Source organism: Sceloporus occidentalis, unplaced genomic scaffold (genome assembly GCF_023333645.1).
Source record: "Sceloporus occidentalis isolate IW3139 unplaced genomic scaffold, rSceOcc1.0.p SCAF_42, whole genome shotgun sequence".
In the NCBI taxonomy this organism is placed as follows: Eukaryota; Metazoa; Chordata; class Lepidosauria; order Squamata; family Phrynosomatidae; genus Sceloporus; species Sceloporus occidentalis.
This window is the reverse complement of record NW_028317022.1, coordinates 3,666,835-3,682,550: the sequence shown is the minus strand read 5'-3', so window position 1 is coordinate 3,682,550 and position 15,716 is coordinate 3,666,835. Positions and strand designations below refer to the sequence as shown.

Sequence of the window (15,716 nt, the reverse complement as noted above, 5' to 3'; positions counted from 1 at the left end):
GAGGAACTGGAGCCAGTCAGTCTGGAGGTGAGTGGTGTAACATCTCAAATATTGTTCCAATATTTGGTTTAAACGTTCTGTTTGACCGTTGGTTTGAGGATGAAAGGCCGTGGACAGCGTGGGACGAATGTGCAAATTTCGACAGAAGATCTTCCAGAAGCGTGATGTGAATTGTACCCCCCGGTCAGAAGTGATGGTCTGTGGTAGTCCATGGAGCCGAAAAACGGTATTCAGGAACAAGGTGGCCGTGGTCGCTGCTGAGGGAATACCAATGGTGGGAATAAAATGTGCCATCTTAGTAAATCTGTCTACCACCACCATTATTGTGTCGTGTTTCTTTGAGGGTGGTAGATCCACAATAAAGTCCATAGAAATTTTCGACCAGGGGGCCGATGGGATAGGTAACGGGCGGAGGAGGCCTACCGGTTTCTTGCGTGTGGTCTTGGTCCGGGCACAGGTGGTACACGAGCGGACAAACGAGGTAACGTCTCGATCCAGTGAAGGCCACCAAAAATGACGTCGGACGAGATCTAGGGTCTTCTTAATGCCCCCATGTCCAGAAAGGAGGGAGTCATGACAGGTTTGTAATACCCTTAGACGGGCCGGTCGTGGTACAAATATCATGTTACGGTAATAGAGAAGGTTCCTGGTACGACGGATAGGAGGATGTGTTCTTGGTATTGGCACGCCGCGGGATGAAGTACGGATGTAGTCCATAAGGGGTGGTTGATGAGTGAGAAACAAATTGGATGGGAGAATGGTATCGGACTGACTCTTAGGGTGATGTGAAGTAACTGGTATTCGGGACAAGGCATCTGCTTTAATATTTCGGGATCCAGGGCGGTAGGTGATGTGTAAATTAAATCTTGTAAAGAAGAGAGCCCACCTTGCCTGTCTCGGACACAACCTACGTGCAGAACGGAGATACTCGAGGTTCCGATGGTCGGTATAAACCGTCACGGGGTGTATGGTACCTTCAAGAAGATGACGCCACGCTTCTAGTGCCTGCTTGATGGCCAACAATTCTCTATCCCCCACACTGTAGTTCATTTCTGAAGGGGTGAGTTTGCGAGAGTAATAGGCTACTGGGTGTAGACTCTGTTTTTCTCCATGTCTCTGAGATAAGATTGCCCCTACGGCTACATCCGAAGCGTCTACCTCCACATAAAAGGGTTCAGCAACGTTAGGTTGGATGAGAATAGGAGCCGTGGTAAAATACCGTTTCAAGATGTCAAATGCCTTCTGAGCGTCAGGTGACCATGCGAAATGAGAGGACTGGCGAGTAAGTCTCGTGATGGGTGCGATGACATGAGAGAAATTTCGAATGAATTTGCGATAGTAATTCGCGAAGCCGATGAAGCGCTGGATCGCTTTTTTATCAGAGGGTATCGGCCATTCCAATATCGCTGACACTTTCTTAGGATCCATTTGTAGACTCCCCGGCGTGATAATGAACCCCAGGAATTCTACTCGGGAGGATTCGAATTGGCATTTCTCTAGTTTAGCATAGAGATGATGTGAGCGTAGGCGTTTGAGGACCAGTTTAACCTGGTACCGATGTTCAGACAAAGTTGATGAGAAAATGAGGATGTCATCCAAATAGACTACCAGGAAGATGTCAAGGTAGTCCCGGAACACGTCATTTAGGAAATGTTGAAACGTCGCGGGGGCGTTACATAAACCGAAAGGCATTACGAGGTACTCAAAGTGTCCATAGCGACTTCGAAAGGCGGTCTTCCACTCGTCTCCCTCCCGTATGCGAACTAGATTGTAAGCCCCCCGGAGATCAATTTTAGTGAAGATGTGTGCATCTTTCAGTCGGTCCAGAAGTTCAGGAATAAGGGGCAACGGATATCTGTTCTTTATAGTGATTTTGTTTAATTCACGATAGTCGATGCAAGGGCGTAAACTGCCATCTTTTTTTTCTACAAAGAAGATTCCTGCACCGGCGGGGGAGGTAGACGGACGAATAAAACCCTTGGCTAAATTTTCTTGGATATAGTCTTTGAGGTAACGTAGTTCAGGTTCCGACAATGGAAATATTCTGCCAAAGGGAATGGGAGCTCCTGGGAGAAGATCGACAGGACAATCATAAGTCCTTTGGGGAGGAAGAGAGTCGGCTCCCTTCTTATCGAACACGTCGCTGAATTCTGCATATTGCTTGGGGAGACGTAGGACCGGAGAAGAGGATGAATCGTCAGGGAGTAGCAGGAGTGATTGGCGATTGGAGAGACAACGAGTGCGACAAAAAAAAGATTGGAAGGAGAGGGTGCCTGTGGCCCAGTTTATCGTAGGATTATGAAGCCTCAGCCAGGATAGTCCGAGAATAATTGGGAACATAGGTGATGGGATCAAGTCAAAGTTCAGATGTTCCATATGATTATTTCCCAGTAGTACCTGGAGTCGTGGTGTTTCTTGGGTGATGGGTCCAGAGGATAGCGGAGTGCCATCTACCACTTGGATATGTATTGGAGCTGCTTTGGTCAATGTTGGTATGTGCAATTGCTTGGCAAAGTCTTGATCCATAAAGCAGCTACTGGCACCGGAGTCAATGATGGCAGACACTGTAGTAGAATTACTGGTCCACTGCAGAAACAAGGGAATGGAAAGGTGAGGAGACCCGTCTCTAGGAAAGGAACTCAAGCAAACTGTAGTATGTGTGGGCTTACCCTTAGGAGGGCGTCGAGGACAGGAGTGGATCAGATGCCCGGGTTCACCACAGTATAGGCACAGATTGTTCCTCCGACGACGGGTTTTCTCAGCTTCGGATAGTGGGCCGCGTGCCAATCCGATCTGCATCGGTTCTTCCGGAGGGGGCATGATCGCTGGTAATTGGAGAGGAGGAAGGGTAGGAGCCGTAGGAGCAGTATGAGCCACAGGAGGGAAGTGGCGTCTCGGGGCAGGAACGGCTGAAGCAGCGCGTTCCAGGCGTCTTTCCCGAAACCTGCGGTCAAGCTGGATAGTCAGATATATTAAATCCTCTAATGAATTGGGGATACCCACACGGGCCAGTTCATCCTTTAAGCTCTCGGATAAACCCAGACGGAATTGGTCCCGAAGTGCTGGTTCGTTCCATGTACTTTCAAAAGCCAGGCTCCGGAATTCTGTGACGTATTCCTCCACAGGCCTTTTGCCTTGGTGTAACGCACGTATGGCTGCTTGTGCCGAGGTGGAACGAAACGGGTCATCAAACAAGGTATCCATAGCATGACTGAAATCAGCCCAGGAATTCAGGACGGAGTTATTGGTGTGAAGCAAATGATGGGCCCACAGTTGGGGTTCACCAGAGAGCAAGGAGATCACAGTTCGTACTTTAACATGGTCAGAGGAGTACGTTCTAGGTTGTAGTGAGAACAGGATCTGGCAGGATGTCATGAATGTGCGATAACGAGTTCTGTCCCCAGAGAAACGTTCAGGTAAAGGCACCTTAGGTTCAGGAGCCGTAGCACCGATTTCCTCCATCACCGGGGGCGGAGCTGTTCCCGAAGGGGATCCCCCGGAGGCAGGTAGATTTGTCTGGAGTTCCTGAAGTTGACGCTGCATGTGTGCGTGGCTAGTTTGGAGGTCTTGAAGAGAACGAGTAAGGGAGGCAATTTGTCCCGTGAGAGCCGAGAGTGCGTCAGCAATTCCTGCGGATTCCATGTTTGGCTCAGTTGTTCTGTAAGGATCGTCTTACCAGAAGGAATCCGGGATGCAGGAAAGGAACACGCTTGCTCAGTACAGGACACGCACAAGGGGCCTGAGATGGATAACAGGGCACTTGGCGGTGTTGCTGTAAGCACGGGTGATCAGGACAGCGCCGTTAAGCAGACCAGGGTCAGGATACCGGAGGTTCTCAGAGTCGTTAGGAAAGCCAGGGTCAGGATACCAGAAATACACAGGAGCCGAATGGAAAGCCGAGGTCAGGATGCCAGAGATACACAATAACCGTTTAGCGGACCGGGGTCAGGATGCCAGAGATACACAAGTCGTAAGAATAGCCAGGGTCAGGATTCCAGAAGTTCACGATAGCCGTTGAGCAGACCAGGGTCAGGATACCAGCAATAGTAACAGGATACAGGAAAAAATACGAGGGGCTCAATAAGTACGGAAGCACCAGTACAACTGAGCACCGGTGGATAGGTAAGAGAAGTTTAAATAGCCCGGGGAGGCGTTCCCCGGCGTCCCTGACGTAACCGCGCCCACCGTCGCCATAGCGACGCAGCGGAATCCAGGCGGCGGTCAGTCGCATAAATATTCATGAAGCGGCCGCGCGTGCGAGCGGCTGCTTCATGTAGCAGGGAACGGTGCCGGCGTTTCTGCCGGGAGGATGGAGAGGAACTTCCCCGCGTCTGCCAGGTAAGTGCCTTACATCGGCAGTCAGTTTGAAAAAAATGCTCCAGCGCAGCACAATCATCCCAATTCTTCAGAAAATGAAGCAAGTTGTCCTAGAATTCCATTCAACTGCTAAAAGTGACCACTAACGGAACTGCAACTCAATAGGTCTTACCATGTCTAACCCTACAACACTGAAAACACCTATTGTCAAATTAAGCAGAGATACTTCTCACCTTTGAGATACTATATGGAGTGAAGTTCCCTTAATACCTTTAAATAGTCCTGTGGCTGTTTTGTGTTCCAATATAATATATATATATATGTAGGTTTCTTCTGCAGCTGTGTTTGGAGTTTCAAAGACAGCCAGTCTACAGTTCTACAGTTACTTACTTGGGTTGTGTTTTAATTTTTTCATAATTATTAACATATATATATATATATATAAAACACTTTCAAAAAGATGGTCAGCACTCCAGGTCTTTAAATTGACAATTTCATTTAATTCAAAGTCAAGTCGACGTTTCAGTCATTACTGACTTTCATCAGGACATGATGTCCTGATGAAAGTCAGTAATGACTGAAACGTCGATTTAAAGACCTGGAGTGCTGACCATCTTTTTGAAAGTGTTTTATATGGAAACTGCTGGTTACTAGCACCGGGCTTGGAACATTTGGAATGGTGTGCAATGGACTCTGTGAGTAAATATATATATATATATATATATATAGTATTAATTTATAATAAAAAGAACACCTGTGATGAGTAGCATATTATCCTAGCATAAATTTTGCTTTTCTAATAGCTATGATATTGCATGGCTTAATAACCTTTCCCCTAGGCTAGTAAACCTTGAGAATATGAGTAAACCATGCCAATATTTTATAACTTAAGAATAATTTTTAAGGTTTCTTTGCATTTCCTTTATTTATGAAATCCTACATTTAGCCATCAGTTATACTGTTTCATCATTAGTTTTTGTTCCCATTGGAACACAACATTATTCACTTTTAATACAGCTTCTAGTCCAGATTTAGTTACATGATTTCTTCAGTGGCCTTTGCCCAGTTCCTTATCTCTTCCTCTCCGTCTCTCATGCATTATCATTTAATTCTTTAGGTGGTGCTTGAGCACTACGAATACCCGTTTTACTATATTTTTGAACTAAATGCCCCCTCAACCTCTTTGTATTTTCAGTCTGCTTTATGTGCATTCAATTATAAAATCCAATCATACAGTTTTTGATTAAAGTCACTGGGTAGGTGACATTCTAGAGAGTTTGGTGACCCTGCCAACAATGTTGTACATAATGGCCACTAAATCTCATTCAGAAATCACTGCAATTATGACATTCCCAATCTGTGAAAAGCTCTAGCCTATGAAATGAAAACTGCCTGACATACCTTTTTGAAATGAACTTCTGTATGCCAGAACTTTCTAATTTGTCATATTGCATGCTGTCGGCCCTGACACAGATTTAAGTCACTTCACATTAGCATTTGCGATGGCCTCACAGAATGCAGATGTGAAGCTGTTACATATTTGACACAATCTGCAATTCTCTTCAAATAATGACAAAGAAATGTACCGTATTATCCAAATAAGCTTTTAGATATACACATTGCTTTTCTACAACTTTAGCTTAGTGATGTAATATGATCTTTGGTTTTTCACTCACAATCCGACTGTGTTTATTTGTTTCAGACTAAAGAAATAATGCTCACAGAAGCCTAAAATGAACTGTGAATTTAAACCTTAAATATTTTCTCATTTACATTTTAAAGCTGTTACAAAACTATGTAGAGTGTGAAATGTTAAAAAAAAATTAATTACCTTGATAAGATTTTCTGTGAATTCTAAATTCTTTGTTCTAAAATTGGAGATAACAATCAGGGCTGGATTAACCAATGAACAGATGGAGCAGGGTGGTAGGGGGCCCTGAGTCTCCATCATGTAGCAGACCTGATCTATAGTAGCCTGAGCTGCTCCAATGCTTTTATAAGCAGGTATGTGAGGTCTGAATGAATGTGCGGGACTGTCAGACACTAGCAGAGAGGAGCAGCCTATACAGCAGGATATTACCTGATAATCCAGTGCAGAGCTGGCTCTTCTCCCAAAGTGTCCATCTGCACCCAGGCATGAAGAGTGTGAGGTCTTTAGGTCGCAGAATGTAATCTGATAGGCTGTCAGTGTCCTCCTTCCCTTCATTCACTGCACTCCCCTTGAATTTCCTTCCATTTTTAATGTGCCTAGAGGCTGTGCAGGAGCTTGTACCCTGCTGGTGAGAAGAATAAAGCCCCCAGACAAGAAGTCTGTGTCTTGAAGTGCAAAGGCTGATTATATATACAACACAACATTTTGTATATGTAATATTATGTTTTTATACATTATATTTTTGCTAGTTGCCCTGGTATGCCTTGGTATGAATGGGACAGTCTTCACCAGGAGTTATATGCCACTTCCCAACAGCTCTGTCTAATGTGACAAGATTGGCAAGTCATTGGATGGACAGTTGCAGTGCATGTTTTACAGTGAAACTTTGAAACAGGGTTTGAACATGGGTGCAAAAAAAAGTGGGCCTTTTTTGTAAGATGGCAAGCTCCTTGATGATAATAAAATATGATTAAGACCTTTAATGGGCCATCCTATTAAAGGTCAAATTACACAACATGACAGCAGATACACTTAGGGACTAGTCAAGTCAATGCCTTAAAATATTTTTGATACATGTTGAGTATCCCTTATCCAAAATGCTTGGGACCAGAACATTTTCTGAGAAGTGATAATTTTGGATATCTGATCTGCTATTCAGCCATCCCCGGAGCTCCTTTATTTAAAACAATTCTTGGATCAGGTAATCTCAACCTGTATTTTTAAATATTTTGTTTGAGAGAGAGATCAGTTGTAAGTTATTAGCTAGTAGCTCAGGCATTTAAAAGAAAAATGATAACAATTCTTAAAATTACAAGGGTTACTTTGATTGCATAATCAGAAAACTGCATTTTGGTGGTGGTATGAAGGTCCACTGGGGCTTCATATGGAACACTTTGTATATAATTTGTTCATAGAATATTTGTTTATTGAAAATATCAGACAGAGCACATGAGTATGATGGTCAGATGGAATTTAAAAAATAGTAGAACTTGCACAGTCACTTGCAAGTCCTTAGATGTTGTTGAGGGCAACTTACAAGCATGTAAATGGTGAGTCACAAGCTCTGACATCAAGTCCTATGCGAGTCTGGATTTTTCAAGTCACCAGCACATATATCTACTGGATTTTTTGCGAATCTGCACATTGCAATATGAGTTGGATTCACAAGCTGATTACTTTTCTGTGAATAGACTCCTATATGTATATTCCAAAAATACTTTTAAAGCAGATCGTCTTCTTGACACAAACTATTAACTGCTCTGTGACGATATACAGTTTCACAGCAGGCAAAGGAATTCCAGACAGGTTTGTATTTGTATGCCTTTTAAACTATGGAACACATCAGGAAAGCTAGAAAGAAAATCAGAATATGTACTCATGCTTGTAAATTGATGGAAAGCAATCTTGACAATTTGACGTTTAGTCAAAAGCATGTACACAGCAAAGTGTATGATAATTAGAGGGAATACAATACCAGCTATTATAATACAGATTTAGTAGAGTGACAAACTCTCCATGAAGTACTAATTTGCAAAGCCCCACAAGTGTGTAGTGTATTGTTTCTTTGAAAACATATGCGTCTGGTCTTACAGCCTTTGTAGATTTTAGATTTCAAGAACACAAATTCATGCTGTAGTTAATTTGGGAATAATTACTTTCCTAAGCTTTTTTCTACATATACATATATTTCAAAAGCCAAAGACTGACAGGTTTCTTTTAGGATGTTTGGGTATATGTGTGGCTTTACAGAGATTTTTCTTTTTAATTGGGACTCATTGATAACTTCATTAAAGTTTTTAGTAAGCGCTCATAACCCCATTCTCTGCTTTTCATATACACATTATCATTACTTGCAGGGCTGTGGAAAACTTTGATACACTCCTATCAAACCCTTCAAACCTTCTAAATTCCCAACAAGAGCTCAAACAATAAGGAGGAAAAAAGGGAGAGATGGGTTTCGACCTAAGAGGGGAGCATCCCTCCTAAAGAGGGATGTGGGAGGTTTGCATACATGCTTATATACCATTACATGAATAATATATATATATATGTCAATAAAACACTTCAACCTTTCCCTTAATGAAAGCCACTATACTTATGATTAGTCAAAAAGAGCTACTGTGAAAGTGTTTTGGAAAAAAAAAATATTTTGTGGAATCAGAGATATAACTTAATGGATTCATCAAGTTAATAAGAAAATTATTTTGCATTTACCAGGGAACTTCGCAAGGTAGGCTATCTGTCTTTTTTTTTCATCCTTTGGGGGAATAGCTTCATGGAGGGATAGCCATAATTTGGAGCAGGGCTAGCCTTGTATAGGAGACTGGGCTAGCTGTGCTTAGAGGCAGTCCTAGGTAATGCAGGGTTTTCCAGCTCACCCACCAAAGACCTATCAGCCAAGGTTAGAATGTGGCACTTCTGGTGCAAGCCACCATACTGAGGTTGGGGAACTACTTGTAAATTGCCAGCTACCTGGCAACTAGTGATAAAAATAGTTTTTGCTAACCATTGTCTTAGATTTTAAAAAGCTTTTTTTAGAACTAGAAGTGCCCCTTCTTTCCTCGTTCATTGTGCTGGGGCTACTGGGCATTGGAGAAGGTGGGCAGGAACACATCAGATATCAGGATGTTGATCATATATGTGCCCTAATGAAATGTTATTTTTGCATTAGAGTTATTTTAATTCAGTTAGTTATTGATTACATTTTTTTATTGAGGATTTTGGAGGAAATGGAAATTAGTTTTATACTGGATTTAATTATGTATTCATTAACAGCCAAATAAATTATTGATTTTAAATATTTCTATTTTATAGGTCTTGAATTTTGGTGGTGTTGTTTCACTTGTAATATGATCATTTGCCTTCAGGCAAAACAAAACAAAATAGAATTGTTTTGTTTTTCATTTTTTCCTGTTGGACTTGTGTGCAAGATTTATTATAAAATAATCAGAAAATAAAAAAATAACATTACATACAGTAAATACAACTTCAATTAAAGCACATTCTCTTAGTAAGATGTACATTCTAGGATAAGTTATGTATTTTTTCTAGGGTAATATGATAATTTGCCTTTAGGCTGTTTTGCTTTGTTTCTTTTTTGTTACAAAGAGCAAGATTCATCATTAAACCCTTTTTTGTAGGTTTTACACTGATTAAAATGTTGCAACCCAAAAATATTTTTTTGTTGTTTTGAGATTTAAAAGAGGTCTTAAAGAAGACTTTATTATACACCCATCCAACATCTCACTGGGCGCTAGTCTCCGTGCCTCCCCAAAGGACAAATGATATAAGTCCCCTCTGCACAGCTTGTTTGTGGAGTAGAGGGAGGGGACAGGGAGGGAGGAGACTACCAAATGTAGTCTAAGGGAGGAAGGGGTGCCAACGTGTAAATTTGTAGGCAGCACTAAAGACGTGGGTGTTTAGGGATTTTTTTAAGGGTTGAAGGCAGGAAGAAAGATGGATAGGTTGGGGGAGGGCATTTCAGAGGATAGGGGCAGCCCTTGATAAATCTTGCAACTGTAAATGAGAGCTAGAAATCAGAATTCAGGACAGACAGATATCAGATGAGTGAAGAGAGTGTATTTAGAGATGAGTAGGAGTGTATTTAGAGATGAGTGAGCAGATATAAATAGGAGAACCACCCTGAAGAGGCATGAAGAGCCAGCTAATCTAAGACAGGGTTACAATACAAATGCCGTCAATGTTTTTTAAAATGGAGATGGCAGATTTTTGAGACAGATGGGGGGTTAGAGGTCAGATTCAATGGCGACACCAAGGCAGTGAGTGTGAGAGGACAGGAAGATGATTGCACCATTGAAGGATATTGTTGAGGGAATGTTAGCATTGGAGGGAGGGAAGATAAGAAGTTCAGAGTTATTTAGTTTTAGGAATCGTGCAGACATCAAGTTAGAGAGAGCGATGCAGTTAGTTACGCCAGTTAAGAGGGAGGGAGGGAGATTGGGAGAGGATAGATAGACCTGGGTGTCATTGACATACAGGTGATATTGAAATCCAAAAGTAGTGTAAAGTAAGAACAGAAAGAGTCCTAGAACTGAGCCTTGGGGTGAAACGGTAACCCCCTGAGGACACATGGGAGTATGTTTGAGTTTGGGGGAGGGTACTGGATTCCTGGGGAGACTCCTCACCTGCCTGCCCAGTCCCCTCTAATGTCTAACTAATACTCATTGGGGGCACAGGGTGAACAGGACTCCTGAAACCAGACTCACAAGAACTAGCCAGGAATGGGGTCTCTACAAGCTAGGAAACGATCGATGCGCCTAACCAGGAACCGCTGCGTTGGCCGGCGACAATTGGAACTGTGTTGCCACGGATACCCTGTCTTACCACGTCGGTGATACATTAAGCTTGTGGTGGGCAACACTCAATGGCAGTCACAGTAGTTACATTGGTTTTATTACCAATCTTTAGTAATTTGCTGTGAATGCTCAATTTCTCAAGGGATTAACCCTTCATATTCCCCCAATCACTAGCCGAGACAGAGTGTAGGGGTAAAACAGAACCTACACTGTTTATTGAAGACAGCACAGATATTTATACACAACACATGATAGGATTAGGGGTATAATCTCATCAACCACCAGACAGCCCGATACAGTTCAATGTGCCGGCAATGCCAGAGAAGAGGGTGGTCCATAGTGTAGTAGTGGCACTTGGAATTGGAGTAGTGGTCTTTGGATAAGTAGGTCATTAGTAACTTTAGTAAAGGTCTCGGTAGAATGTCAACAGTGGAATCCAGATTAAAGAGGGTTGAGAAAAGAGTTGGAGTCAAGAAATGTAGTTAAGAGGAAGTAGAGAGATGATCAAGTTAGATATTTAGGGTTAAATCTTTTAAAAAAGAATAATGAGATCCTTCCAAAACATTGGCCCCAAATACAAGCCCAGATGCAAGACACATTGGTCCAGATACAAGTCCCGCCGGCAAACATCTATTTTCCAAATTTTTTCCTACAGGTCCACAACCTGGAGACTAAGGGTGGCAATTTATTTTGTCCTAACTTAGCACAAGAGGGCAGCATGACCACCTTTAAGATATGTAGCATACTGTGATATAACCCAGTACTCAGCAGTGAGGACAGCAGCTGTAAAGTGGGACAGTTAGGTCTGCTGCCTTGGATCAAGCCTAGGGCAGCACCTAAGGTGACTACATCACTGAGGGTAAACCGGAGCTCCTTGTCTACTATCAGCTGAACTGTGTAATAACACAACTGTAGGACTACACAACTGTACTCGCTATTAATATGATAGACCAGTTTCAAAATGAGCCAGCAGTAATTTAGGGCAAATGTAATGCAAAGTTCTGGGAATAGAGCATTTCATAGATCCCTGGACAAATCTTAAGGCAACTACTTTTGTTCCTGCTGGCCTTGTATGTGAGATTTATCATACAATAATATAAAGCTAAACTATGTTTAAAAATACAGCAAATAAAACTTTTATGCAAAACTTGTGATCTAAACATTTATGCTATAAAATCTGCTTACAATTTGATGTTTAATTTTTAATATTGTTTCTGTTACACTGTTTCACTATTCTAGGTGCATACATGAGGGCAGGGAAACTGTCATGCAGGTTAGGAATAATTATATAAAGAGAAGGAGCACACCAGTTCTGCTCCCCAAACCTACATTATGTTTGGATTGAAAAAAAAATACATATCTTCAAATCACAGAAATTCAGGGATACACTGTAGTTAATTGGTGTTTTCAGAAACACAGAAATATTTCCTTTGCCAAGTTTAAGAGTTTTGGATTATTGATTCTTATGTGCTAGAGGGAAATGTGGTTCTTTGTAGTTACTGCAGAATCATGTTGTTTTATGATTAGGAGAACTTTCACAGGTTTTTGTTCAATAAGCACTGCAGATTTATTACTGTGTACAAAATCATTAATCATGGGGGCAATCACATTAATGTAGACTTTTTTATTAAACATTTTTCTTCCCACTAGAACGTTTAAGCTTTTAGCCGGTATAGTGGGAGAAAATTACTACACATAGTTGGAATTTGTTTTAATTTAAGCATAAATAACTTGATGGCACCTTACATAATTTGACATTTATAGATCACTGCTTGCTTACTTGGTAGACACCAGGAACACTGAGAACCCGGTCCCTGACTCAGTTAGGATATGTTTTAGGTCCATTGGAGCACTCTTTGGATACCAGGAGGACAGTGGAAATCAGCGTCCACCTAACGCTAAACCTAAAGTGGTTTATTTTACCTTTTCTAGGGGACAATCGGCAAAAGTCATCGATGCTCTCATTTTAAGCCCAGAGAAAAGGGGTTATCCAAAAATCACTACTCAAGGGGTGTAAACAGGTCACGGTTTTTGGATACCCCAACTTGGGTTTAGATATTTTAAGGGCTGGAGCTGTGCACCACTGATAAATTTAATCTAAATTGATCATAATCAGGGTTAATTTCAGTTGACGAGGACAATATCTCTTTATAGAAGTGATAAACCTCTTGCACAGAAATAGTCTACTAATGGGTTTGGGAACCGACCATGAGTTTTAAGCTTGACTGACAACCAGAATTGAAACATTTTTTTCACGAGAGTTTAAAATGGAGCTTGAACTTTTCTACAAAAGTAAATCTGTGACATGCCATATGCAATACGAATGGCAATTTATTTGCTGTATATTACAATCTGTTTTTTCCCCCATTACTTGTAGTGATGGATGGGCAGACAGAGATGAAGTCATAGAGGGATTTGAAGAAGAAGCCAATGGAGGAATTACTATAAAACTGCAATCTCCTGAAGTGAGATCATTTGACGACTATTTTCTAAGTCTACGTTTGGATACTAATTCCAGAAACCCCTGGTTTAGTGAATTTTGGCAGCATAGATTCCAGTGTCGTATTCCAGGTCATCCACAAGAAAATAAAAACTTTAAAAAGATATGTAAAGGTAAGAATTTATTTTATTATCAACGTCAATAAGGTTAGATTTATTTACTGTCATTGTGGTTGGAATCCCTTGATTTTATACGGTATTTTCATGGTTCTGAGTATTTTATCCCAATCTACTAGACAAACACGCTGACTCCTTATCACATTGCTTTGCGGTAAACAAAAGAACACTGATACTCTGAATAATAAGAGCCTACGGAGTAAAGGGTTCTATTGGACAAGCAGGGTTTTATTACCAAAGTCAGCTCACTGTGATGTTTGATCTGAAATTTCACAATTGCCTACAATGAAAGCCTCCAGGTCTGCAAGTTTACCAAAGTACATTACTATACAGCAGGGCTTGACAAATTTGTTGTGAATCTAGGCGCCAGCTAATAAAGTTAGGAGCCAGGATTTTTTTTTAAACTAACAGTTGGTCAGGAGTGATCAGATCATCATCAGCCCACTTACTAAACTCACAGCATTTGACCTGGAAGCACCCTGGACTTTCAGGTCAGTGCTGGTTTTTGTTGTTTGTTTGTTTTTTATTATTATTATTATTTTTTTTAATGCTTTCAATGCTGATGTTCCATTGGAGCACAGCATTGACTGATATTTAGTCCCCACAAGCTTGTGGGGACAAATGTTAACCCCTGCAATGCCACGAATGTGTTATACACAATTGTGGCATTGAAGGGGTTAACACTGCCCTGTGCTCTCAGGGAGTGATCAGGCAGCAGGGGAGGTTTGGGGCTGGTCTCAACACTCATGTGGAGACCGAATAACCCTCTACCCCTGTCCCTGAAGCTGCCTCTGGCAGCTGGGACTCAATTGCTGGTCTATAGACCAGCCATTGCAGGGGGGAGTCTCTGATGACTGCTGTAGGCTTCCATGCCTACAGGAGTCATCACAGGGTTTGTGGGGGCTCATTTTTGCTGTTGCTGGGCTTCCAGGAAGACCACCAGCAGCAGAGCACCGTACAAAATGGGAATTAACCCCTAAATGCCCTAAATTGAAGGGGTTAACGCTGCACTTTCACTCTCCTGGAGCGATCAAGCAGCTGGGGGATGTTGTGTCAGGGGACGCAATCAACACTAAACCCCCTTTCCTGAAGCTGCCTGTGGTTTCCTGCAACCATGTTTTCAGCCTACAGAATCACTCCGTGGGAGTGATCTCAGGCTCGGGGGCGGGCCCTGAGTGGCTGTGCTGTCTGCCCAGACTCCTGGGCAGACAGCAGCAGCAGCGCCCCCCGCGATCACAGGCTGACAAACACCTAGGTGCCAGGACAAAATGGCGACCTGGCGCCTGGGATTTGTTGAGCCCTGCTATACAGCACCATATGTACCGTATATTCCGGCGTATAAGACGACTTTTTAACCCGTGAAAATCTTCTTGATGTACTGTATATTCCGGCGTATAAGACAACTTTTTAACCCGTGAAAATCTTCGCAAAAGTCGGGGGTCGTCTTATACGCCGGGTACTAAAACTTACCGAGCGGGACTGGAGAGTCACGACTCTCTAGGGGAGGGGCGAGCGGAGAAGCTGCCTCCCCTGGGCCGGTCTTCAGGGCCGCGCCGAGGTAGGTGTAAGATCGTGATCTCCCCAACTAGCCCTGATCAGCGGGCGCCCGATCACGACCTCCCTCTAACTAGCCCAACATTAGGGAGCTCGAGGTCTGGCAGGGTTAGGATACAGATCCCCCGCAGCGGAGCAGGGGACCTGCATCCTACTCTCCAATACGCTCAGACAGCCTCCCCTGCTGGCACTTTCCACGGGGGGAGTGCCGGTACGGGAGGTTGTCTAAGCGCATCGCGCAGACGTTCACCGGCAGCGACGATGCGCGTAAACCCCCACTGCCGGCACATCTGCTCGGTGTGTTTTAACAATCTCCCTTGCCGGGAATTCCCACGGGGGAAGTCCCAGCAAGGGAGATTGTTAAAGCACATCGTGCAGACGTGGTGGCAGCGGAGGTTGTTTACGCTCGCCGGTGGACGTCTGCACAGTAAGCTTTAACAATCCTCCTTACCAGTGCAGAACGGTATACAACTTCCAGTGCCAGAAGTGCCAGCACCAGAAGTTGTATACCAATCTGCATAGAATAGATGTCCCCTGCCGGCCCCGCAAGACACCCGGGACTCCGGGAGTCTGCACTGGTAAGTCTAGAGGAGGGGGGCACATCTCGGGGGACACACACACAGAGTGGCAGTGTGTGTAAAGGCAGGGGTGTGTGGTGAGGGCAGTGTATAAACGTGTATGTATGGACAGGCGTATGCTAGTATGCGTAGATATATATATGTGTGTGTGTGTGTGTAAGGGTAGTGTATGTATGTATATGT

General features: G+C 42.9%; 1 protein-coding gene across 1 annotated transcript in view; it reads left to right on the top strand.

The window, feature by feature from the left end:
- LOC149289880 (metabotropic glutamate receptor 1-like) overlaps positions 1 to 15,716 on the top strand; it is a 143,127-nt gene that overhangs the window by 90,637 nt on the left and 36,774 nt on the right. The window contains exon 3 of the mRNA XM_089490142.1: positions 13,163 to 13,398. Coding sequence (XP_089346268.1) covers positions 13,163 to 13,398 — 236 coding nt within the window. The remainder of the gene's footprint in view (positions 1 to 13,162; positions 13,399 to 15,716) is intronic.